The 24,872-nt window shown below is 58.3% G+C and overlaps 3 protein-coding genes across 3 annotated transcripts; all 3 read right to left on the reverse strand.

The window, feature by feature from the left end:
* Nucleotides 1-766: 766 nt before the first annotated feature.
* On the reverse strand, nucleotides 767-3,761 carry KRT16 (keratin 16). The gene is made up of 8 exons (XM_032163609.2): nucleotides 3,145-3,761; nucleotides 2,626-2,708; nucleotides 2,332-2,488; nucleotides 2,056-2,217; nucleotides 1,841-1,966; nucleotides 1,318-1,538; nucleotides 1,179-1,225; nucleotides 767-1,018 (listed from the first exon to the last, which is right to left on the reverse strand). The coding sequence occupies exons 1-8, from the start codon at nucleotides 3,676-3,678 to the stop codon at nucleotides 918-920; spliced, it is 1,431 nt and encodes a 476-aa protein (XP_032019500.1). The 5' UTR covers nucleotides 3,679-3,761; the 3' UTR covers nucleotides 767-917.
* A 6,879-nt stretch (nucleotides 3,762-10,640) lies between these two features.
* On the reverse strand, nucleotides 10,641-15,779 carry KRT17 (keratin 17). The gene is made up of 8 exons (XM_032163610.2): nucleotides 15,282-15,779; nucleotides 14,154-14,236; nucleotides 13,568-13,724; nucleotides 12,800-12,961; nucleotides 12,171-12,296; nucleotides 11,864-12,084; nucleotides 11,738-11,760; nucleotides 10,641-10,886 (listed from the first exon to the last, which is right to left on the reverse strand). The coding sequence occupies exons 1-8, from the start codon at nucleotides 15,711-15,713 to the stop codon at nucleotides 10,792-10,794; spliced, it is 1,299 nt and encodes a 432-aa protein (XP_032019501.1). The 5' UTR covers nucleotides 15,714-15,779; the 3' UTR covers nucleotides 10,641-10,791.
* Nucleotides 15,780-17,622: 1,843 nt separating this feature from the next.
* On the reverse strand, nucleotides 17,623-24,617 carry LOC116475364 (keratin, type I cytoskeletal 42-like). Its single transcript, XM_032164719.1, is given in 10 exon segments — nucleotides 17,623-17,803; nucleotides 17,805-17,826; nucleotides 17,985-18,034; nucleotides 19,081-19,301; nucleotides 19,346-19,436; nucleotides 19,584-19,662; nucleotides 20,270-20,435; nucleotides 21,601-21,766; nucleotides 23,075-23,215; nucleotides 24,328-24,617. Coding segments are annotated over 10 exon segments (1,407 nt in total).
* Nucleotides 24,618-24,872: the final 255 nt, after the last annotated feature.

Raw genomic sequence — 24,872 nt, forward strand, 5'->3', positions numbered from 1 at the left:
GTGGATGAGATTGACTCTCAAGGGGACCCAGTTAGGCTGTGCCCAGGTCTAAGGAGAGAGGAAGAAGATCTGAACATGGCAATGGCCATGGGGCAGCAGGTGTTTCCTAGGGTGCTCATCAGCATGCAATTCACCAGCTGAGGGGAATGAGGAAGGAGGGGTTGATGGGGTGTGAGGAGAAGCAGGCTGGGAGAATGAGGATTTCAGGTCTGACGAGGACACCGTTCTCAAGGCAGAAAGCACTCCCTTCCACCCTCCAACGTAGACACTGTGTGCAGATGTGGGGGAGCCCATGGGTAGAGTTAAGATTCAAGCGTGGGAGTCTTTGGGTTAAAATACCTAAAAAGGTAGAGTGGTGTTAAAAGAAAGGCATGGACTTTGCAGACAGACAGAACTGAGTTTGAGCTCCAGCCGTGCCACTTACTATCTGCATGATTTTATGCAAGTTACTGAAACTCTCTGAATTCTGGGGGTTGTCAATTTCAAAATGGGCCTGACCACACCCATCTCACAGGGTTGCAAGGACAATATCGTAAATAACCTCTGTAGAATGCCTCCATGGTGTCAGTCAACACGTGTGGACACTCCCCCATCCTGTGTCCCACCTCCCACTTCCATAAAGCATGGAGGTCTTCCAGGAAGACCCTTCAAGGTCTTCTGAGATTTGTCCCATTTCCCACATCTCTCAGGCTGTGAGGCTCCAGAAGGTTTCTGGAAAGCACCTGCAACTCTCCTCCCATCAGTTCAAGAACAGAGATCACACAGGTTTGCATCAACCAGAAAGTCAGCTTTATTAGCCCACCACCAGCAGAGGAGCAGGGGAGATAGCTGGGAACTGCACCAGGAGAGCAGGGTCCTGACCCAGGCCTTCAGGAGGTGAGGCCAGCTGGTGGGCAGGAGGCTGTGGTAGAGGCAGCTCAGTTCTGGGAGCTCTGGCCCTGGCTGAAGCTGGATGAGCTCTGCTCCTTGAGGATGGGCCGGGTGTGACGGCTCGAAGAGGACGAGGAGGAGGTGAAGACTGTGGGAGAGAGAAGAGGAGGAGAGAAGGGGTCTGAGAGTTAAGCAGACTCCAGGGCAGGGCGAAGGGAGGGCTGGGGGTTCAGAGGAGAAGGGTCCGGGCCCCACTCCATAGAAACAGGAGGAGGGGCTGCAGTGCCGGGGAGCCTCAGGAACCTTACCCTCACGGGAAGAATAGGATTGGCCAGATGCGTGCTGGGAGGAGAGGCTGTGGGAGAGAAAAGGCAGGGCAGTCAGTTGTGCTGAGAGCAGCAGCGGGGCTAAAGGGTCTGGGAGGCAGAACTGGGGCCTGGGACTCACTGGGCATCCTCGCCCTCCAGCAGGCGGCGGTAGGTGGCGATCTCCTGCTCCAGCCGCGTCTTCACGTCCAGCAAGATCTGGTACTCCTGGCTCTGCTGCTCCATCTCACAGCGTAGCTGGGCCAGCTGCTCCTCCACGCTGCCAATCAGTCCCTGGATCTGGGACAGCTGCATGCAGTAGCGGCCTTTGGTCTCCTCCAGGCTGTTCTCCAGGGATGCTTTCTGCAAGTGAGAGAGAGAAAAAGAGTCAATGGACGTGGTCACTCCTGTCCCTCCAGGTCTCTGGGCACGTTTTTTGAGAGGTGCCTGGATTTTGATCCCAGCTGGGGTACTGATGGGCCAGACAATATGGAGAAAAGCTAGCCCACTATTCTAGGGCTGGTTTCTCTATCTATATAACGGGTCCCATGAGTCCCCTGGTCCCATCCTGAGAAAAGAAAGGTGGAACTAGATTGTGGCTTGTTGAGGGGGTGGTGGCCATTACTGGTGACTTGGGGGCTGCTGCTGTGCCAGGTCCTTCATACCATGCTGAGCTGAGACTGCAGCTCAATCTCCAGGCCCTGGAACACCCTCCGGAGCTCCGTCACCTCACTGCGGCTGCTCTGCACCAGTTCGCTGTTGGAGGCCACTTCTTTGTTCAGCTCCTCGGTCTGAGGCAGGAAAGCAAAGCGAAAGGTGAGGCTCTCCCAAAGCCCCCGGCTGGGAAGTGCTGCAGGCTCCCTGAGGGTCCCAGCCCCACCTTGCTCAGGAACCAGGCCTCAGCGTCTCTGCGGTTCTTCTCTGCCATCTGTTCGTACTGGTCGCGCATCTCATTCAGGATGCGGCTCAGGTCCACGCCAGGTGCGGCATCCATCTCCACGTTCACATCTCCACCGGTCTGACCTCGCAGAGCAAGCATCTCCTGGGAAGGGATGGCAGGAGGTGGTCAGCTCAGCAGACTCCTCTCCTGGCCCTGGGTGCATCTGGCAACCCCACCAAACCAGCCTCCCACCCCAGAAGCCAGCAGCAACCGCACCTCCTCGTGGTTCTTCCTCAGGTAGGCCAGCTCCTCCTTCAGGCCTTCGATCTGCATCTCCAGGTCAGTCCTGGCCAGGGTCAGCTCGTCCAACACCCGGCGCAGGCCATTGACGTCGGCCTCCACAGTCTGCCGCAGGGCCAGTTCGTGCTCGTACCTGGCAGGACAGAGGTCAGGTCCTCAAGCTGCAGCCCTGAGGATTCGGAGGCTCGGGGTCTGCTGGCCCTGCTGGATGGACAGCCCCACTCTTTGTCCCTTGCCCTCTGCCCCCAGCCCACCATGCTTGCTGCTCACTTGGTCCTGAAGTCATCGGCTGCCAGCCTGGCATTGTCAATCTGCAAAATGGGCTGCGCATTCTCAATGGTGGCCGCAATGATCTGGAGTGGGGATGGAGGACAGGAGCCCTGGTCAGCCATGGACCTTACTACTTGAGCGTGAAAGGCAGAAAGGGGCAAAAGGAACCTCCCCAAATCTGGAAGTCTTCTGGCTGGCAGGGCTGGCATGCCTTCTCCACCAGCTCAGGGTATGTAGGGATGCACTCCATCCCAATTACCCCCTTCCTGGGCCCAAGGCAGGGAAGCTGAACTTGCAGCTGAACCCTTGCAGGATATAAGAGATTCAGGGTAACAGCCCCAGTCCGGGCACAGAGATGCTGAAAAGGGACCCTCTGCCACCACTTCCCTTGGTGATCCTGGCCACTCCCTAAAGGTGCCCAGTCTCCCTGTTTGAAAAGTGTAATTGCTAAAAAGAGGTATCCCAAGGTCCGCTATAGCCCCAGCCTCTCTCAGTGCTCCATACACCAAAGTCACCCACCTTGTTCCTCAGGTCCTCAATGGTCTTGAAGTAGGGACTGTAGTCTTTGATCTCACTGGGCCGCTGCCTCTGGTACCAGTCACGGATCTTCACTTCCAGGTCGGCGTTGGCCTCTTCCAGAGCACGCACCTTGTCCAGGTAGGAGGCCAGGCGGTCATTGAGGTTCTGCATGGTCACCTTCTCACTGCCTACCAGAAGCCCATCACCACCAGCAAAGCCACCACCAAAGCCAGCACCGAAGCCCCCTCCAAAGCCAGCACCAAGACCACCACCATATCCTCCCCCGAAGCCACTACCAAAGCTGCTGCTGCTGCTGAAGCCAGCGCCATAGCCACCCCCCAGCCCGCAGGCTCCCCCAGAGGAGAAGCGAGAGGAGGAGACAGACAGGCCGCCCCCGTAGGTGCTGGGGGCGCGGCAGGACCCTCCGGCAAGGACAGAGGAGATGCGGCTGGAGCTGCCCCCGATGCCGCCCCCAATGCCGCAGGAGCCCTTCATGGAGCTGGAGGAGGTGAACTGGCGGCTGCAGGTGGTCATGGTGCCGAGGAGGGAGGTGAGCGAGCGAGCGAGCAGTTGGCTGAAAGAAGGGAAGGTGCTCAGAAAGGCTGAGAGCGTGCTGTGGCTGCCTCCAACCCCAGAGACCTTTATATGCACCTGGGGAAGGCGGAGCCCTCCTAACTGCTGACTCCAGTTTCCCCTCCGGATTTCATCACTCCCGTCCCGTCCAACTCCTCACTCTGGATTATTCAGCCCAGGATCAACTCCACTGTGTGCCGGCTCGGAGTTCCCACCCAGATTTGGGGGTGTGGGGCCGAGAGAAAAATACACAAATGCGAGTCGGTGGTGACTCAGGCTAGGCGGCTGGGAATCAGGCTCCCGTTCCTGGAGCCCTCGGGGCCAGTGGGGCCTTGGCACAGGTGGCTTTGTGGCAACTGCGTCCCCAGGCAGTGAGTCAGCCCTTCAGAAGAACTCCCTGCCCCACAGTGACAGCCTTGGCTGAAAGAGACCTCAGTGATGCCATCCTGGACTGTCTTGGGGGGCAGTTGCGGGGATCCTACATGTCCCACTCTGGGCAGGGGCAGAGTTCGTGTCTTCACTCTGCTTGCTGTGTGGCCTGAGGCTCCCTACCTCCCACTCTGGGCCTGTTTCCCCTCAGTGGTGACCAGGCTGGACTGAGTGACTGCAGAGTCCCTTCTGGTTCTAAAAATCCTATGACTCTCTTTCCCCTCTTGGATCTAATTCCAGTTCCGGAGGCTGCCTTGAGCCCCTGGGATCTCCAGAAGTGTGTGCACCATACAAACAGCACTGGCCATGGAGCCAGACAGGCGGCACCGAGTCCCTGCTCTGCCCTTACCAGCTGTACAGCACAGGCTGGTCCTATAGCCCCTTGGTCCTCAGTTTTATCATCTGTAAAAGGGGATGACACACCACTAGCTACAAAGAAACATGCACGAATGACCCCACCGGCCCTTCCCCAAGGGCCAGCCCTGCCCCTCAGCCTCCCCATCCTGCCCCTCCAGCCACCTGCTCCTCACACTCACCTCTACACGCTGGCACCCTCCCACACCCCTAAGCGGGGCCCTGCGCCCCCCACACTCCCAGCTGAAGAACACCACAGCCCCACACCTAGCTCCGCCACTCATCTACCGCCCTCTCCTAATCACAGGCACCCCACCTGCAGGCTGGTGGGAGGGAGCCCCGTCCTGCCACTACAGCCAGGTGTGACCTCTGACCCCACCGTGGGCCACAGAGTCCGCCCCTACCCTGTAGAAACAGGACTAGCTGGGGGTCCGTTCCCAGCAGTTCTCTCTCCTGTGTCCACAGATCCCAGGCTGGGCCTGGCAGCTCCATTCATCCAGCTGAGCTGGGGCAGAGCACTGGTCATGGGCCCACTCAGGCATGCATGGAGAGCCTGGTGTGTGCCATACAGTTCAGTGAGCGGGGATGAGGGAGGCGTTATTCCTGCCAGCAGTTCTCAGGTGAGACAGCTGGGATTCAGGGAGGGCAAGTGGGCTTCCCAAGACACCAGTCACTGGAAGCTGAGATGTGAACCTGCCTGCCTGTTCTCCTTGCCTAAGCCTCTTCCATCATCCTGAGCTCTCTCTCTCTGCATCTCAAATTTACATCATTTTCTTGATCAGAGGGGACAGAGGGGGAACCAGAGACAGCTGGAGATTCACTCAAAGTCACTCTGCTTTAAGCTGCAGAGCTGCAACTAGAACTCAGACCTCTGGCCCTCTCCAGGCTCCCACCATGCCTGCAGGTGGGGCCAGTATACCCAACTCTCACCCACCTCCCCACGATCACTGGCATGAGGTCTGCCCATGGTGGGCGTGGCCTTGGCCTGAGAGCCTGGTCCAGCACCGGGGACTGGAGGGAGGATGGAGGGTTCTGGGCACCAAGACGGGGCCTCCTCAGGGTGCTGTGGGGCATCCCTCGGTGCTGGCCACTGGCCTTGCTCTGCAGTGCCTCTGCTGAGGTGAGGAGCCCAGAGACAGCCTGCTTCTGCCTGGGCTCCACTGGGGCAGGCGATTCCTTGTCTCAGCAGAACCAGGGTTTTGTCGCTGCTACATCTCCCCTGGTCACTCATCCCAGAGGTAAGAGCAGAACGGATGCACACGCCTTCAGAGCCAAACGTGGGAGAGGGATTACCCTCCCCACCCCTACCCCAAAGAGGGGCAAAGGGGACCCCCGAATCTGGGACAAAAACCTCAGTGTTCAGGTGTCAGGGTGGGCCTGGAGTTCTGGTCCATCCACAGACCCATCACCCTCAGAACTGAAAATGGTGTTCAAGGTCACCAAAGGCTATCAATACCCCAACCGGAGAGGGCAAAAGCCTTATCCAGGTTAAGCAGCACAAAAGTGAGAGAGCAGAGACTCGAGCCAGCTCTAACTCCTAAGCCAGGATTCACACAGATGCTCATAGTGGAGTCTCTGAGAACTCTTCACTCTCTGCCCCCATCGTGTGTGCGTGCACACACACCCCTTTCTCATTGGCTCACTGCCCTCCACCAAGTTCCCCATTCCAGGAGGTGTCAGGGCGGGATTATACACAAGCCCAGCACTGCAGACCTGGGGATCTGCATGGGCTGAGAAGCTGCAGGTAGTTGCTGACGAGCGCGCCAAACTGCTCAGCCGACTCCATAGATCACGCACCTGCAGTGTGCACAGCTCTCGGGGGCTGGGGGTGAAGAGGGAGATGATGACGTAGTCTCTGACCTTAGAGGAACTTATCATTTGACCCTGGAGGGAAAACTAATGCTGGAAAATACAGAACCTGGCTAGAAACCCTGGGGTGCTGGGCTTGCCTGCCACGCCCACACCACAGGAGGCAGCTGGGGTGAGCATTGCCCCGCTGAGCCTCAGCAGTAGAGGAGGGGGCTGTCCTCCTGGCCTTGATCCCTGAAAGGGTCCTAGCAGAGGGAGGCACCAGCAGGGCCTCAGAGGATCTGAATTGACAGAGGAGGAGGAGGAGGCGTTTCCTCTGCACCAGTGATGCACACCTGCCCCAAGGTGGCCAACAGCCAGGACCACTAAGCCTGGTGAGCACAGAGAAGCCCGGTGGGCATCCTCCAGGCAGAGGATTCCTCCCTGCACCCTGCCTCCTTCCTCCCTCCTTCGTCCTGCTCATGTCAAGCACGAGGCATGAGATCATGGAATACCTGAGGCAGCCGGGAAACACCATTGGCCAATGCCACGCCTTGACTTGCAGTGATTCTCCAATCAGACAGAGTCCCCATGAAGATTCGCAGCCCTGCTGCAACTCCCGCATCAGCACCGCTCAGGACAAGCCTGCTGGTGGGGCTGTTTTACAATTTCCCCAGCCAACTCAGGCTGGGAGGGCAGGAGGCAGCTTAGGGGGCTAAGGACGGGGGCAGAGAAGCTGAGGGGAGAGAGGGGGCTGCTGCAGGGCCCCAGCCTCGGGTGGACAAGCCAGAGCCACAGGCTTCAGGACAGAAGGAAAGAAAAGTAGAGCCCCACTGAGCCAGGATAGAGCAACCTAGAATCAGGGCAAGCAGGGGCGAAAACTTGGGCAGGACGTTCAGCCTCTCTGAGCCTCAGTTTCCTTCTCTGGGAAATGGGAATAACAGCCCTGCCTCACAGGCATATTAGGGGATTCAAGGCCAAATAAATAAAGCACCTGGCAAAGGCTGGTGGCTAGCATTATGTTTATGACCGGGTGTTTATAAAGCGCCTACTATGTGCCTGGCACTGTGCTGGGCACTCAGACTCAAAGAACAAGACAGAGAAGCCCTGGAGACATAGTCTTCTGGGGGAGAAGGTGGTAAAGACAATCCCAATACACTAATGTCAGGCCATGATGGGGTACTGGGGCCCTGCAGAGAAACAGAGAGAGCAGGGTCCCTGGGGGAGAACAAATGTCCAGGCCCAGGCTCTGCCCCGTGACGGCTCCCGGGATCTGGGGAAATCTGTGAGTGCCAGGCCCACCTTCGGGGATCCTCTCCCCTCCTGCATGTTTGATGCCCCCTTCCTGAAGGTGGTGCTGTCATAGCCCTTCACAATCCAACCACAGATCTACAGCTTCTGCCTTGATGATGGGGTGAAACATTCTGTGCAGTGGTCAGGATGGGTGTGGACGAACTGTGAGTCCCTCCATGAATCCCATAGCTGGGTCCCCAGTCCAGCCCAGGCACATGTCCTCAGCAGCCTGGGCCCACTTGGGGTGCCTGTTCTGCACAAACAAGGAGCCCGGACTCCTGTGTGAGTCGCAGGAAACCCCCAAGAGGGGCTCCCATTGCCCCCACCCCAGGAATGTGAGCAGGAAGCTTGTGCCTCCAGGGAAGGCTGCGGACCCCAGGGGGGTGTGGGAGAAAGAGTGGGCCTCTCTCAGGGATGTTTATTCAAATGGTCACTACAGCTCAGGGTGAGGACGGGCCTCTGTGAAGCCCAGTTATCCCCTCAGCTCTGTGCATGGGGGGAGACCTGCCTGGCTCTGCTCCCTCTGTTCCCCTCATCTCCCCAAAACCTAGGTTGCCACAAGAGACCCACACTGCATAAAGGCTGAGGGACTGTTGTCAGCCTCTCAGGTCCCCTCGGGGCAGGCACTGTCTCTCGGGGTCAGGACTGGTGTCTCCTCCTTCCCCTGGCAGAATGTCCTGCAGGGAGATGGATGTAGTGGGGGGACACTCATCTCCCCCTGGACATGTTGCCAGGTCAGACCCTGCAAGGGGAGTCCAGAGGCAGGCTACCACTGGCATGGACCTGGCCTGAGAATCATATGTGTGTGTGCATCACTCAAGACCAGGTGTGGCAGCTCCAAGGGCAACCACAGATCCGCAGCTTCTGCCTTGATGACGGGGTGGAACATTCTGTGCAGTGGGCAGGGAGTGTGTGGACGAACTGTGAGTCCCTCCATGAGTTCCATAGCTGGGTCCCCAGTCCAGCCCAGGCACATGTCCCCAGCAGCCTGGGCCCACTTGGGGTGCCTGGACAGACAAAGCTGCTCGAGTCTCCCCACCATCCCCTGGCTCAGCTCTCTGAGCACACTGGGGGCTCCCCCATTCTGGCCTCCTGAGCCCCCACCCACTCACTTTGTGGAGAAAGTCTTCTTCCCCAGCAGAGGGGCACAGTCTGGGGCTGTCTCTGGTCCTCCCCACACTCTGACCCCTCCTCACTTGCCCCATCAGTAATTGTGGACCCCAGGATCTACAGGAGGGAGAGAGAGCCCTGCCTGGAGCATGAGGTGGGGCAGGAGGTGGGGCTCGGCTCCTCTTCCCGGCACGGAAGTGGGGCCCACTCCCCTCCCGTGCCCACTGTTGACCCCCTAGGCTCCAGGACAAGGGCTGAGTCACTGCTCCTTGGAGCTTCAGTGTCCCCATCCACACAACGAGGCACCTTCCCCCAGACCCTCCCTGCTTCCTGGGACTATTCAGATAAATGAAGTCACCCTCCAGAATGAGCCATCTGCAGCCCAGGGCTGGTTCTTCTGGTTGTGGCGGGATGTATGGCGGGGGCCTGGTGCAAACAGTGCCTCCCTCCTGCCCTCCATGGCGCCACATTTACTGCCAGACAACAGGGAGACTTCAGCCTCTGATGGAGCAGAGCCTGCCTTTGCTTTGAGTAGTGCAGATGCCGCTGCAGGTACGAGTCCCCGACTCCAGGCAGCCATCTCCCCTGCAGAGAGAAACTCTCTCCCAGGATGTCTTAGCTCTGAGGTCCAGGGAGGGCCTGTGACCAGCCCAAAGTCACCCATACCCCAGTGGTCAGTACCCACCCCTACCCTGGCCTCTGCCAGTCCCAAACCCCCACCAACCCAGGCTCAGAGGGCTCTGGTCACTCCCATTTTCATCAGGCCTGGGCCCCACCCCCAGCCTACAGGCACCAGGAGAGAGAGGGTGTTTGGGGGCCCTGGTCTGATTCTGCAGCAGCAGAGACACTACAGTTCCAGCAGTGATGAGGTGGAGGCACCCTCCTCCCACTAACCCCCTGCTTGAAGAAAGCCAGGAAAGCAGGCCAACCCGCCTGGCAGTTTCCGGATTTACTAGAAGGAAGATTTCCAGGTGTCAGGCTCACCTCCCACAGACTGCTCCCCACAGCCACGTTTGCTGCCACCAGCAAGAGCTGGGGCTGGTGCTCAGAGGGTGCCGGGAGTGGCTGGAGCAGGACTATTCCTTCTCATTTTCCTAGGAGGCAGTTTCTACCCTCCCTCATGCCACCCCTGTCCCTAGTGGGGAACCAAAGAGGACCCAGACTGCCAGGGAGAGTGGCACTGCTCCCTGGGCACAGCCACCCCATCTGCAATGCCCCCCACTCCACTCCGTCCCCATCCTGAGCAACAGCTGACCATGTGAGGAAGCATCCCTGAGAGATGCCCCACCCTTTCTCCCACACCTGCTGGGGGTCTGTAGCCTTCCCTGAAAACACCAGCCTCCCGTTCACAGTCCCAGGGCAGAGGCAATGGGAGCCTCTCTTGGGGATTTCCTGAGACTCACACAGGAGTCTGGGCTCCAACCACCCAGCCTGCCTCCCCCACCCACCCTCCCTTTGTGCTTATCCCAGCCCTTGCCCACCTCCTGCCCCATCTAGGGGGAGGGCACAGCCCACAGGACCGGGAGGAGCAACTGATTGAGTGAGTCATCTCTGAGGATTCAGGCTCCCACACCTGAGATCTTCCCATCCATTTATGGATGGGAAAGCAAGGCTCAGTGAGGGGAAGTGACTGCCTAACTTCCTGAGGTCACAGAGCTACTCACAGGGCAAGCAGTGGCGACCTAGGACCATACCTTACACACCGACTCCACCCCGGGTCTAGCGCAGCCTGGACCACCCCCTGAAAATCTCCAGCCCTTGGGAGAGGCGAGCACCCCCTTCCAAACTCTCCCCAGACTTACTTTTTATGCTGGTCTAAGGTGACCCCTGACCTGCCAGTCAACAACAGTGGGTATCCAAGCACCATCTCCCCTCACCCTCACTCCTTCCCATTTCACCCTTTTGTCCCTAGTGCCCACTTCGGGGACCAGAACAAGGACACATTTCACAGCTGAGTCAACAAGCTTTATTGTCATCAGGCAGGGAAGCATGGGGAAGGGACTGAAGCAGGGGGCTGAGGCTGGAGAGGCCGGAGACTGTGGGGCAGATGGGGCGGCTGCCTCCCTGCCTCCTGGGGGGCTGGCGGGGGGAGCTGAGTCCTCAGCGGGTGGTCTGGTGGACCTGCTCCCGGGAGGAGATGACCTTGCCATCCTGGACCTCTTCCACAATGGTACGCACCTGACGGGTGGTCACCGCTGCAGGAGAAGCAGGCGCTTTAAAGTGGGTAGGGGCCATGAGACCCTCGCTTGCCCTCTAGCCCTCATAGACAGGAGCCGGCTCTCTCCCTCATCCTCCCCCAGGTGCTGTGAGCGCCTCCACTGGCACCTCAACATCACACAGCACACACATCCCTCCTGTCCCTGCCACCACCTCCCTTCCATCCCATCCCTCTGCCGGTGGCCCTGTGTGAGGCTTGCCTCCCAGATGGGTTATTTGATTCTGACCCAGTGTGTCCTGCCAGGGAGGAGCCATGTAGACTCCATGAAATCCATCTCCATTTCTCTGCAGTCTCCAGGACATAGATTTCCTCCCATCTCCCCCATCAGACTGGGATCGCCAAGACAAAAACCAGGCCCCTATCTCCTCCATTAGACTAGGAACCCTAGGGCTAGGATCATATATTCCCCATCAGACTGGAATTTGGAGGACAAGGACCATGTCCCTATCTCCCATCAGGCTAGAGTCCCCAGAGACAGGACTGCTTTTGCTCATCCGAAAGCTGTCAAGAGCAAAGATCATGAGACCATATTCCTATCTTCCCATCAGATGACAATCTCCAGAGCTGGGACCTGTCTCCTCCATCAGACTAGGATCTCCAAGGTAAGGACCAGTTCCCTGGCCCGCCCCCATCAGACCAGACAGCGTCTCTCTCATTTGATCTTTTCCTGAGTATCAATCCTCAGTGCTAATGGGTCACTTCTCCCACCCCTGCTGAGGGACAGCCATCAACTCCTGGAGCTCCTGGGAATGCTGCCCCAGCAATGTGCAGTTGGGCTGCCTGTCCCATGCACCCAATCCCCAGGGCCTCAGCCACCAAGATGCTTACGTTCTTTCTTGTACTGAGTCAGGCTGAAAGAAAAAAAAAAAAACAGAGACGAAATTACAGGTGGGTCTGAGAGCCCCACCCCTTGCCAAGAGACCCCCAGCCCTGACCCCAGGCGCCCCCACTCACTGGGCATCCTCGCCCTCCAGCAGGCGGCGGTAGGTGGCGATCTCCTGCTCCAGCCGCGTCTTCACATCCAGCAGGATTTTGTATTCCTGGTTCTGCTGCTCCATCTCGCAGCGAAGCTGGGCCAGCTGCTCCTCCACACTGCCAATCAGCCCCTGAATCTGGGACAGCTGCACGCAGTAGCGGTTCTCTGTCTCTGCCAGGTTGCCCTCCAGGGATGCTTTCTGCAGGAGGGCAGGAAGACCAGGGGTCAGTGAGGGTGGTCAATGCCCTCTTCTGGGCCCACCCCCATGCACAGGACTGTTCCTACCATGCTGAGCTGGGACTGCAGCTCGATCTCCAAGGCCTGCATGGTGCGCCGGAGCTCTGAGATCTCGCTCTTGCCGCTCTGCACCAGCTCACTGTTGGTGGCCACCTCGCGGTTCAGTTCCTCTGTCTGCAGACAGGACATAGGACAGGGCGGTGTGAGCCTGGATCCCTCTCTCAAGTCAGGCCTCCTCCCAAATCTAACTGTGGAGAGAGTGGTGCCTTCTCACCAGCTTCCCACATCCCAAAGCCCAGAAACATGCCATTTGAAATGTTAACTTTTTATGGTTAATCCCTGCGTGTGGGAGGCACAGACCGGAAACTTGAGAACAAGCCAGAACATGTAGCCTGGCTCTTGATGCTAGTTCCTAACTTCTTGAGGGAGAGGTGAGGACTCCCAAGGTCTTTACCCTCTGCCTTTATTCTGTGGGGGCTCCCTACCTCCCCACCTATCCCCCAGATCCCAGCTTGAGCTCAGCTCCAGGTCTGTTGATGCAGTGGGTGACCCTGTGGTCCATGCAGCTTGCTGAGGAGGGAGCACCTCCAAGACACCTGGCTGTGGGCTTACTGTCAGTGCTAAGGCCCCTGAGCCCCAGGCCCTAAGAGAACCCTCTGGCCTGCAGCAGCCCCCACCTTGCTGAAGAACCAATCCTCGGCGTCCTTGCGGTTCTTCTCTGCCATCTTCTCATACTGGTCACGCATCTCGTTCAGGATGCGGCTCAGGTCCACGCCTGGGGCAGCGTCCATCTCCACATTGATCTCACCGCCCACCTGGCCTCGCAGGGTGTTCATCTCCTATGGAAAAAGGGGATGTGGATGTGCACATCTGGACCCATCCTGACCTCTCACTCCCAAGCCTTCCCCGACAAGGGGACCCCACTCCCCACAAGGACCCCTCCTTTGTTCTCCCTCTGCTGTATCTGACCCTCTAAATGATTTTTATTCATTTGCTCAGTATTGCCTCCACCATCAGACTGTATCTCCCCTATTAGACCAAGGGCTCTCCAAAATAAAATCTAATTATTAGGCCTATGCCCCCCAAATTTCCCCTCTAATTTCCAAGCTTCTATGTAGATGTTCAGCTTTGAGAGTTTGAAATGGGACAAGAAGATTTCCTCACTTATCCCCCACCCTCATGAGGGAGGCCAGGGTAGGTAGACGGAGCCTCTGCGGGCCCCTGGGAGGTTCCTTGGGTACAGAGAAGCAATGTGGTACCAAGAGGAGTCTGCCCTGCACGCTGGACCCCAAGGATCAGGGCTCTGCAGAGATAGGGAAGCCCTCTAAGGTGACTAATCCCGGTGTGCCTGCTCTGCTCTCTCCCACGGCCTCAGCCATTGCCCAGCCCCAGGGCTCTGCCACCCACTCCTCAGCATCTTTGACCTTCTGCCCCAGCCACCTCACCTCCTCGTGATTCTTCTTCAGGTAGGCCAGCTCTTCCTTGAGGTTCTCAATCTGCATCTCCAGGTCGGCTCTGGCCAGGGTCAGCTCATCCAGCACCCTGCGCAGGCCATTGATATCGGCCTCCACACTCAGGCGCAGGGCCTGCTCTGTCTCAAACCTGCCGTGGGAATCAGAGACTTCAGCCCAGGCTGCTTGGACCTGCAGGTCCAGGTCCTGGCTGCTCACCTGCCTGCATTTTGCCAGGACTCTAAGGGGTTGGAAGGGCTGATGAGAGGGTTGAGTGGAAACGAATTCCAGCCCCGGGACCCCGGGACCATCACAGGGCCAGATCACACCCACCAGCTTCCTTACTTCTCTCTGCCTCCCGCCTCCCCTCCCTCTCTTCTATTCCCTGCCTAAGCCCAGCAACCTTCAGAACTGGCTGCCTTCACTGCATCCTGGACTAAGGAGTGGGGCTCCTAGGACTGCCCCACCCTGAGCTCCTGGGCCTTGCCACAAGCAACCAAGGAGTCCTGGGGTCAGAAGGGGTACCCCGAGATCCTCCCCCAGCTGGTCCAGGCTGCCCAAGGCCACAGCTAGGACTCACTTGGTGCGGAAGTCATCAGCAGCCAGACGGGCATTGTCAATCTGTAGCAGGATGTTGGCATTGTCCACGGTGGCTGTGAGGATCTGAGGAGATGGGAGAGTAATCAGGTCATTAGAAGAGGGTGGCTGAGCCCACATCAGGGTTCTGAGCAGATCTTCCTGCCTCGGGGCCTCTCTTCCCACCCAGCCCCTCCCTTACCCCGTGCTATATTATTGGCAGAGGAGGAGCCAGCAGGATTCTGAAGGGCTGAAAGGTGCCTCTTCTTCCCCCGCTACTCAGTACCCCACCAGACCCCCATGCCAGGCTCAGCCTTAAAGGAGAAGAGACAGCTGGCTGGGAGTATGAGGCAACCAGAAAAGAATGGGAAAATGTCCGCAGGGCAGAAGCTGTCCCAGAATTCTAGAACAAGGGAGGGGATGTGGGCAACCCCCTCGTTTTACAGTCAGCTAGAGGGTACCCCTGACAGGCTCCCCTAAAAGGAGGCTAAAGGAGCCTTCACCAAAGAGTGGTTCCAAATCAGAAGTCAGGACCCCTCCTAATCCCTAACCCTGGGCTCCAGCCAGCAGCCCCGCCCCCTGGGGTTTGCTGAGCCCGTCTTAAGGGACAGCAGGACGAAAGGAGAAGCCAGAAAAATCCGCAGATAAGGCACATCAGAGGCCTTCCCCACACTGAGGTCCCACCCCCTCCTTTCTGCCTCCTCCTGCAGCAGGTGCTGTCAGGAGCTCACTCAGACACCCCCACTCCACATCACCCAAAACCCCCTCCTGTTGACCCCTGCTCGAAATGAGCAAGACACCACGAATCCAGCGGCCCATCGGCCCAGCCCTCCATCTGCATCCTCCTGCCTCATCCTACAACCTCTGCAGGTGGAGGAGCTCCACGAGGGAGAAACTGAGGCTCCAAGGGGCTCCACGAGGCCTGTTTGTCCCTGACTCAGCCTGCTGCCCCCAGAAAAGGGGGATGTGAGCCACACAGGGGCCCCAAGGCAGGTTCCCAGAAGCTAAGCCACAGCCAAACCACCCTTGGCTCCCTGAGACCCTATGGCTGGACTCCAGGCCTTTGGCCAGGGCAGGAGTTGGGGGGAAGAAGTCATGCCCCCCGGAGACCCCTCCCACCAGCAGGCCCTACCTTGTTCTGCAGCTCCTCGATTGTCCTGTAGTACTGGCTGTAGTCACGGGCGGGCCCTGGGGCCTGCCTCTGGTACCAGTCACGGATCTTCACCTCCAGCTCAGTGTTGGCCTCCTCCAGGGCACGCACCTTGTCCAGGTAGGAGGCCAGGCGGTCATTGAGGTTCTGCATGGTGGCCTTCTCACCTCCGGCCAGCAGCCCATCAACACCCCCAAAGCTGCTGCCATAGCCACCACCAGAGCCAAAGCTGTAGCAGCTGGAGTAGCTGCTACCCCCGAGGGCGGTCCCCAGGCCACCAGCAGATCCCAGCCTGCAGGAGCCGGCACCCAGGCCGCCAGACAGCCGGCAGGAGGTGCGGGACGAGCCGCCCCCCAGGCCGGAGGAGCCCTTGATGGAGCTGGAGGAGGTGAACTGGCGGATGGTGGTGGTCATGGTGGCGGCAGCAGGAGGCAGGCACACAGGAGAAGGGCTGGAGAGGAGAGGGGCCCCAAGTTGTGTAGGGCTGCCGAGGTTCACCCGCTTCCTTTATAGGCCACCAAGTGGGCGTAGCGATTACAACAGGCTTGCTCCTCTGTTTCCATTCCCCTGGGCTTTCATCACCACTGGCCACCTGCCAGCTCCCAGGTGGCTGGGGGCCCCCTCCCCGCCCATCATCAGGAATTTGCCTCATTTCTCCAAATCCTCGTGCTGGATGCCGTGCTTGTGTGTGCCTCTAGTCTCAGGCCCGTCACCTGTGATTCAGGCAGGCCCTCCAGCTATGCTTTCCCATGACCTAATACGGAGAAGAGAAGAAGGCAGGACGTCACCGTCCCCAGGCCCTCCCAGGCAGCCACCACCCCAGCCCGGCCCGCCTCAACCCTGTCTGGTGGGGAAATAGGTTGCAGTGTCAGGTGACCCCCCCACCAAAGTTGCTGTCTTTCACCCCACACTGCTCCACCCATGGTGCTGGCCCAGGGCTGGGTGCTGAAGAGAAAGAGGAGACCGAGAGCCGATCCGGCCTTGGAAACTGAGCCCAAACCCACCAGGCCCACCTCACAGCACAGAAACGCCATCAAGCCTCGGAGACCAACCCACGTCGCCGATAAAGAAATTGGGGCTCCAGAGGGGTGCAGTGTCCACACTGGCCCCTTCTGCAGAGCCTGACACCCAGGAATGCACTCTAGGGGCTACAGTTCCATCCAGTCAGCTTCTGACCCTGCCCCATCCCTGGAAGCCCTTGCTAACCCAGTCTCTTCGTGTAAACCTTTCCCCAGGTTTGCACCCCAGGCTGGGGTGGGCAAACAGGGGCTCAGCTATAGGATGGGGAAATGGTGGGCTGTGCCAACTGAGAGGGGGATGCCCCCTTCCACTCCCCTCACCCTTCTGTACCCCAAGAGACCTCAGGGTCAGGTGTGGGGCATTTATCTCAGGTCTCAGCCCACAGGAAACCTAAAGGACATTGCCCAAGAGGCTCTTACAGAGACCCCAGCCAGCCCCCTCCCCACTCCAGGCTCCCCAAGATGTGGCTCCTCAGGTGGGCCATGTGCCCCACCCCACAGCCCCACCCTGCCCTACCCACCACCCCAAGCCCGGCCCTGGGTCCCAGGGTCCTGCCAGGCCCGCTGGGTGGAATGTGGTCATGTTTCAGACTGCCGATGGCTTCCACTTCCCAGACAGGCCCAGACGGCCCCGCCACCAGCCGAGAGAGATTCCTCAATAGCCCAGTGGCTGCCAAGCCACCAAAGCAAACAGGACGCCCCCCACGCGTACACACACAGCGGCCACCCCGCCCCACACACACCCTGAGCTGGGCAGAGCCGGTCCGGTTTCCTGGGCTGGCTGCGTCACTGCCACCCCCTCTCACTCATCAATGCCCTGGACCGCTCCTTCAGAAGCCCCTCCCCACCGAGCCCCTCTCCTTCTGCTCTTGAACCCGCCCTGGGCTGAGGCAGAGAGTGCTCCCCAACAGGCGTGGTCCTTGGAAAGTCTGTGTGGCCCTCCCAGGGACCAGCCACAGGTGACAGGGACTCAGGGGCTGATTCTTAGAAACTTTTCCCAATGCAAGGGGCTGTCCCATCCATCCACCCTTAATCCTTCTGCTTCCTCCCCTCTCATCTTTCCAGGAGCCCCAGACCCGGATGGAGTGGGCAGAACAGATTGGCAGGTGACAAGCCGATACCCAAACACTCAATAAACTCTCTACCTCCCCCAGTCCCTCAGCCCACACTGCCCCAAACCAATGAACAGACCAGATCACACGAGGCATTGAACTTGGAGCAAAGCTTTAATAGCAGGCACTGGACAAACCCAGGAGGCCTCCTCAGTGAGGGGCTGCAGAAAGTAGATACAGAAGGACAACAGGTCATGGACTGGGGCCCAGACGTCCACACACGGGGCGTGGCAGTGGCATGCTGGGAGCTGAAGCTGATGGCTGTGCCGTGGCCCTCGAGGTGGGGCTGTCACAGGCAGAAAGGGGCCTCAGTGGGTGGACCTGCTCACAGAAGGAGACCACCTCTCCAACCTGGACTTCCTCCACGATGGCACACCTGGTGGCTGGTCACTGTGGCTGCAGGCGATGGAGGAGGCAGGCACAGGGAACATCAGGCAGGAGCTCTTCCCCCCACCTGCCCCTGAGTCTGTGGTCCCCCCAGTCTCCCACACAGAAGGGTCCTCAGCCTCTCCCCTGTCTTGGGGTCCACACCGCAGGACAGGGCAGCTTCTTACCTTCCCGGGTGGGCTGCGAGGCCAGGGACAAGGAGTACTGAGTGGCCAGCCTGCAGGGAGAGGAGCACCCATCAGCCCAGGGATGCCAGCCAGCCCAGGCCCCTGCAAGCACTGCTGGGGAGAAGCAGGCCCTGGCAGAGGAGGTTCCCCTAAATTGGTGAAAAATCACAGTTGGGAATGCACAGAAATTAGCACCGGCCCAAGAATGAAAGGGCAGGGGTTCAGCACAGCAGGAAGAAGAAAAAGAAACAGCACAGCAGGCCTGGCGGCACTCTGTGGCTACACACCAGGAATTTACAAGGAGAAGCTGAGCAAGTGGTTTTTCCATATCCCAGGGGGCCCAACAAATAGACCCAATTAAAAGCAGGAGAGACTGTCGTTAGACTATAGATGGACTTCACCATTTTCAGGGAGTAAAAAGCTGCAACGTGTGACTAAGCATGGAGACGCCGGGACACTCTCAGCTGAAGGCCTGATCACCCTTCCCAACTGCAAACCCAACCACCACCCACCTTGCTCTTCACCACTCACACAGTCATCAGAACCAGAAAACCAGGGCCATCAATGCCCACTCCTTCGTGTGTTCACCCGACACTTACTGAGTCCTGACTGTGAGCCACGCTTACCCCGAGATCCAGGCATCCAGTCCTGCTGTTTTGAGCTATAACCTCTCTTCTGCATGCACCACCTTCCTTCCCCCCCCCCCCTCCCCCCCCACCGCGCAGGACTTCTCTGGCCAGACTCCCTGCTCCAGCCCCCTGACACATCTCTCTGGCCCCACCCTGACCCCTCTGATCCATTTCTCCCTCTGCAGCCAGAGTGAATGTTCTAAAATATCTTGACGTTCATTTCTCTCTCCTGCTCCAAATCCCTCCATGGCTCCCCATTGCCTACGTGATCTAGTCCAGACGCTTTAACTTGGCATTCAAGGCTCCTCAGCCAGACTCCAGCCTGCATTGTCAGTTTCACCTCCTGCAAACCCCGACAGCTTCCAACATTCACACCTCCTGAACTTCGCTGGTGCTCAGACACCAACTTCTCCCTGGGTGAAGCGGGCCCCCAGCCCACCCCAACAGGCATCCTGGTGCACACTCACTGGGCGTCCTCAACCTCCAGCAAGCGGCGGTAGGTGGCGATCCCCTGCTCCAGCCACGTCTTCACATCCAGAAGGACCTGGTGCTTGTGGTCCTGGTGCTCCGCATCACAGCAGAGCTCGCACAGCTGCTGCCCCATGCTTCTGATGAGCCCCTGCAGCTGGGCCAGCTGGGTCCCGTAACACACCTCCATCTCCACCAGGCTGCCCTCCAGCGATGCTTTCTGTGGGCCAAGAGATAGGTGGTGTGATGAGTTGGACCTGGGACCCTTCCCCATGGCAGAGCACTAGAGAGGAGCCCCTCCTGTATGGGGCTGTGGGTGCTGCCGGCACAGTGGGGTGGTAAGTGCATCCAGCCACTGAGTGTGAAGGGACAGGCTGAGTGGGGGACTCTGGTTCTCCAAGCGGGGGTCTACAAGGCTGGGCTCACCCTGGGGTGACAGGTACAGGGTGGGGAGGGGACAGAGGCCCTACCTTGCTGAGCTGGGACGGCTCAGGTTCTGCACAGAGATGTAGAGCTCCATATCTCTATCCTGCCACTCTGCAGGGCCTCTGTGTTGGTGGCCACCTCGCAGTTCAACCCCTCTCTCTGGAAGGCAAAGTGGGCCACAGGGGTTTAAGGAGGCTTTCAGAAATGGGGCACAAGAAAGGGGCTGCTCCTGAACCCTCACCTCCCAGAACCATCCCCTAGCCTCTCCTTGGCCTCTATGGGGCCCCAAAGGCACCTGCACACAGAGACCCTCTGCACCCACATTGGAACTTGTAGGAATTCAGCCTGCTCTGCGGTCATTTGCATTTCTTATTCCTGCCGAACTGCAGCACCTCAAACACAGGCACTAGGTGTTATTCTTTTGCGCCTGTTGCTGTCCCTAGGATACCGGAGACACTCAGTCTGTGCTTGCCAAGGGTATACATATGTATTCAAATATGCACATCCTGTAAACAGCTGTGGTGGAAACCCAAGACCAGACTTGTAGAGACATGGATCTATTTTGCAGGCCACAGTGAAGGGCTGTGTGAGCTTGAGTCCTCTCTGAGCCTCACATTTTACATCTAAAACATGAGGGGCTGGTCCAACTGGTTTCCAAAAGTCCTTCCAACTGGGACAGCCTGTGGATCTGCCAGTGTTCCAGCTGCACCAGCACGCAGCACATGTGCCCACACGTGTGCACACCTGCTTACACACAGCCACCCACCATGCTGAAGAACCAGCCCTCGGCATCCTTGCAGCTCTTCTCCACCAATGTCTTGTCCTGGTCACACATCTCATTCAGGATGCAGCTCAGGTTCACTCCAGGCACAGTGTCCATCTTCACACTGACATCCTCGTCCACCTGACCTCAAAGGACGTTCATTTCCTGGGCAGAGAGGACAGCAGGAGCTCACCAAAGGCCATCCTGGAGAAAGACCCTGGGGCCTGCCTTCTCTCTCTCGGAGAGACAGGTACAGATGACAGACAGACAGACACAGATAGGCCAACAGCTCCTCATGCTGAAGGTGGAGGTGGATGTTGTCATTTCTCAAACATACAGGGCTATGAATATCAGCAACCTCCCCCAACACACACCGTGACGAGGGACTGGAATTCACCCATCCCCAGCAAGTGCTAAGCCCTGAGAGATGACAACCCCCCAGCACGGCGGAGGATGACCGCGGGCGACCTCACTCACTGCCCTGACCTTGCCCCCACCACTGCCTTGCCCCCACCACCAACCCCACAGCACAGGCATGCAGAAAGCAACCCGACGCTGGTGTCACCGCGCCAGGCCCCATTAGCAAATGTTAATCTGCTGGAGGAAAGCAATTGTATAACCAGTCTCAAAGCCCGGGGGAAACACCTTCCGGGTGTCCTGCTTCTCGGGGAGGAGTCTCCCCCAGCTCAGAGCAGCACAGAGCTCGGCTGAGAAGGAAGCCGCAGGACAGGGCATGTAAAGCCTCCTGACTGCCCCAGCAGGACCTTGGATCTCTATCCTTGGGTCGAGCCTTGGAGTCCCTGGGACCTAGAGCCTTCTGGAAAGGAGAGGCAGGAGAGGGGGCAGAGAGGTGGGGTGGATACGAGTCCAACAGACCTGAAGGAGGGTCCCTGTGCAGCCGTAGATAAATCCCTTAACCTCTCTGAGCCTCCGTTTCTTCACGGGTCAAAAGGAAGTAAGAGTATCTTTCTCCCAGCTGTTGCATCAGCTGAGATAATGGCTGTGAGTCACTTGTAGTGCTGGGCAGAAGTTCCTTGTTTTAATGACTATCACTATTATAATTAATTATAACAATTAGCATTGTGTGTTCTTACACTGAGTTACTCATTAGTTAGTTAACTGCAGTGAGCTGAGCCTCAAGGGACAAATGAAGTCTATTTGGGACGAGGGGCTCCTCCAGGCCCCACCCAGTGTCCTCTGAGGGTCAGGGCTAGGCATCCATAAAAGATGGGAACTGAACTGAAAGCATGGCCCGGCCCAGGGAGGTTCTGGGCTCCAGCCTCGCTTGCTTCCAGGTGAATTTCCGCTGTGTTCCCTGAGCTGATCTCACCTGCTTGTGGTTCTTCTTCAGGTAGACCAGGTCCTCCCTGAGGTTCTCAATCTGCATCTCCAGGTTGGCTCCAGCCAGGGTCAGCTTGTCCAGCCCCTGGGGCAGCTCCAGAGACCCAGCCTCGCTTGGTGCAGAGGTCGTCGGCAGCCAGGTGGGCATCATCCACCTGTAGCCAGCGCGAAGCTGGAATTACCCATCATAGCCACCAGGATCTGGGAGAGACGTGGGCTCCATGAGAAAATGCCCTTGGCAGCCTCCAGGAGGCCCTCCAACACCCTTCTTGCAGGCTTTTCGGAAGTGAGCCAGGGTGAGGGTGATAAGAGTCCCCGTGGTCTTCTCTGAGCACCCTCCTGGGAATTTCTGGGGAGCCAGGGTGAGGGTGATGAGAATCCCCATGGTCTTCTCTGAGCACCCTCCTGGGAATTTCTGGGAACCAGCCAAGGCCCTCAGGGGGTTAAAGGATGATGGGGGTAGGATGCCCAGGCATGGGTAAACACGGATGCCAGGAGAGAGACCCTTATGCAGCCGTCTCCCACCATGGAGGTCATGGCCTAAGCTGCCTAGGCCTCACTCCCTCTTCCCCAACTAAATTCACCTCTAGGCTCAGCTGCCACCTCCTCCAGAAAGCCCTCTTGGATTCCCTTTCTGCGTCTCTTTTCCGGACCATACCTCCTGCCTTCTCCAGGTTGTGAATTTATGCCTATTTCTATGACTTTTTTGGTTATTTCCTCCTCCACTGGACTCTGAGCTCCAGGGAGACAAGGCCATGTATGTTTCATTCTCTTTGGAATCCCCAGCCCTGGGCACAGTGCCCTGGCCCAGAGTTGGCCCTGAGGGTTCGTTAGTTTAATTAAGTGATTCGTTAATTAATTAATGAGGTTATGACTGGCCTCACCTCAAACCCAGGGCAAAGCTTTCTTTTCCCACAAGGTCATTTGGGCGGTTTCAATGCAAACACGGAGGGAGGGGCCCAGAAGGAGCAGAAGGTTGGTTGTGATTACTGCCGCTGTCGTTGGCATGGTTGGAAATGCACAAGGGGGTTTCCAGTTGAGGCCATGGGCATGCACCAAAGAGCGAGGCCCCTCCAGCCACCCAAAGGTTGAAGCGCTTGTGAAGGCGGCACATGAGCGTGTAGAATCTGGAATTTGCTGAGGCTCAGGGCTGACTGCACAAGACCTCAGAGGGATAAGCCCCAGGACACACTAGTAGCCCCCGCAGGCTCATCCTGTGCACCCCCTCCCAGACCCCACTTGAGGCCCTAAGTTCTGTGAAGTGACCCTGGGTCAGGCTGAGCCGAGGGCCAGTTTGTTCCCAGCACCCCCTCCTCTGCCTCAGTGGGCCCATCTGCATCCGGCAGAGACCCACCCAGCACCCCCCTCCTCTACCTCAGTGGGCCTATCTGCATCCGGCAGAGACCCACCCAGCCCCCCCTCCTCTGCCTCAGTGGGCCCATCTGCATCCGGCAGAGACCCACCCAGCCCCCATCTCCTTGTTCAGGAGGATTTGGGGGCACAGCGAGGGTCGGCTGTGAAAATCCGGAGAGAAGGTGTGTAGGGTGACTCGAGGCACAGCCCTGGTGCGTGCTGCGCAGGGGAGGTTGGTGATGAGGCGCTGGCTGATCCCGAAGATCAGGAGCACTGACTCACCAGGGCTCCCCTGGGTTCCCCGCTGCCAGAACCAACCCCAATATCTGATCTGGCACTGCCAGTATCTCTGCTTCCAAGGAGAGATTGCAGGAATTCCCGTGTAGTGGAGGTCCCGGGCAGGAGTAGACAAAGCCCCTCGTAGGCAGCACCAGGCCTGGCTCTCCACCCAGGAAAATGAGCAGGCCTAACCGCCAGGGCCAGCTGGGCCTAACCTGACTCCCGCCTGGCTCCCTGGCCCCCCTGCCTCCCCTGGCTCCCCGGCCCCCCGGCCACTGTACTTATCACTTGCACTCCTCACCTGCCACTGGTGGCTTTGCTCTGTAGGACCCTCCAGGGCAGGGTTTGTGCAGAAGACAAAGTGGCCATGTTTACAGAATGCCAAAGCCATGTTCTTAGAGGTCATGAGAGAGAGTGTGTGTGTGTATGTGTGTGTGTGTGTGTGTGGTGTGTGGTGTGTGATGTGTGTGGTGTTTATGTATATGTAGTGTGTGTGTGTGGTGTGTGTGGTGTGTGGTATGCATGTGGTGTGGTGTATATGTGGTGTGTGGTGTGTATGTGTGTGTGAGATCTGTGTGTATTGTGTGTGTGGTGTGTATATGTGTGTGGTGTGTGTGGGGTGTGTGGTGTGTGGGTGGTTGTGGGTGTGGATGTGTGTGGTGTGTGTGTGGTGTTTCTGTGTGTGATGTGTGTGGTGTGTGTGTGGTGTGTGTGTGTGTGTGGTGTGTGTGGTGTGTGCGTGGTGTGTGTGTGGTGTGTGTGTGGTGTTTATGTGTGTGATGTGTGGATGTGTGTGGGGTGTGTGTGTGTGTTTGTGTGTGATGTGTGTGGTGTGTGTGGTATTTGTGTGTATGTGTGTGATGTGTGTGGTGTGGGTGTTGGTGTGTATGTGTGTGGTGTGTGTGTGGTGCGTGTGGTGTTTGTGTGTGTGTGGTGTGTGTGTGGTGTGTGTGTGTCTGTTGGGGTGTGTGTGTGTGTATGTGTGTGATGTGTGTGATGTGTGTGGTGTGTGTGTGGTGTTTGTGTGTGTGTATGTGTGTGATGTGTGTGTGGTCAGTAAGGTTCTGCGTGGTCTCGTTTTCACCGCCCCCGCAGCAGGGCATCCACCACGCCAACGCTGGAGCCAAAGCCCCCACCCAGGTGACAGGTGTATGCACCGCTGTAGCCTCCCCCCAGTCCCGCCAAGAAGCAGGAGGAGGTGACCAACATGTTGCCACAGCTGCTGTCTCCCAGGAGGCTGGTGGCCCGAAAGGCATCCCCAACACTGACAGATGACATCCAGGAGAAACCCCTGCCAGGTGTCCACAGGCCCTTGACAGAGCCAGAGGTGGAGAACTGGCAGATGCTGGTAGTGGTGACAACCAGGGTGTCCATGGGTCGGGTGAAGGGTCTGGTCTGGATGGAGACCCTGGGTAGCCCGTTACAGCCAGGCTGAAGTGGGGCTGGGACCCTGGCCCCTGAAGTTCAGGCCAAAACCCCAGGAGTGTATTTTGCCTCCTCCCACCCACTCAGGGCCTGGGGCTCAGGCTGGACACATTGAAAGCCTCCCCAGGGACCCCTCCATAGCCAGAGCCCAGCCTGGGCACCAGGGCCTCTTAGCGGTCTGTTCAGACACAAAGGTGGTGGCCA

The sequence above is a fragment of the Hylobates moloch genome, unplaced genomic scaffold (genome assembly GCF_009828535.3).
Source record: "Hylobates moloch isolate HMO894 unplaced genomic scaffold, HMol_V3 SCAFFOLD_10, whole genome shotgun sequence".
NCBI lineage: Eukaryota > Metazoa > Chordata > Mammalia > Primates > Hylobatidae > Hylobates > Hylobates moloch.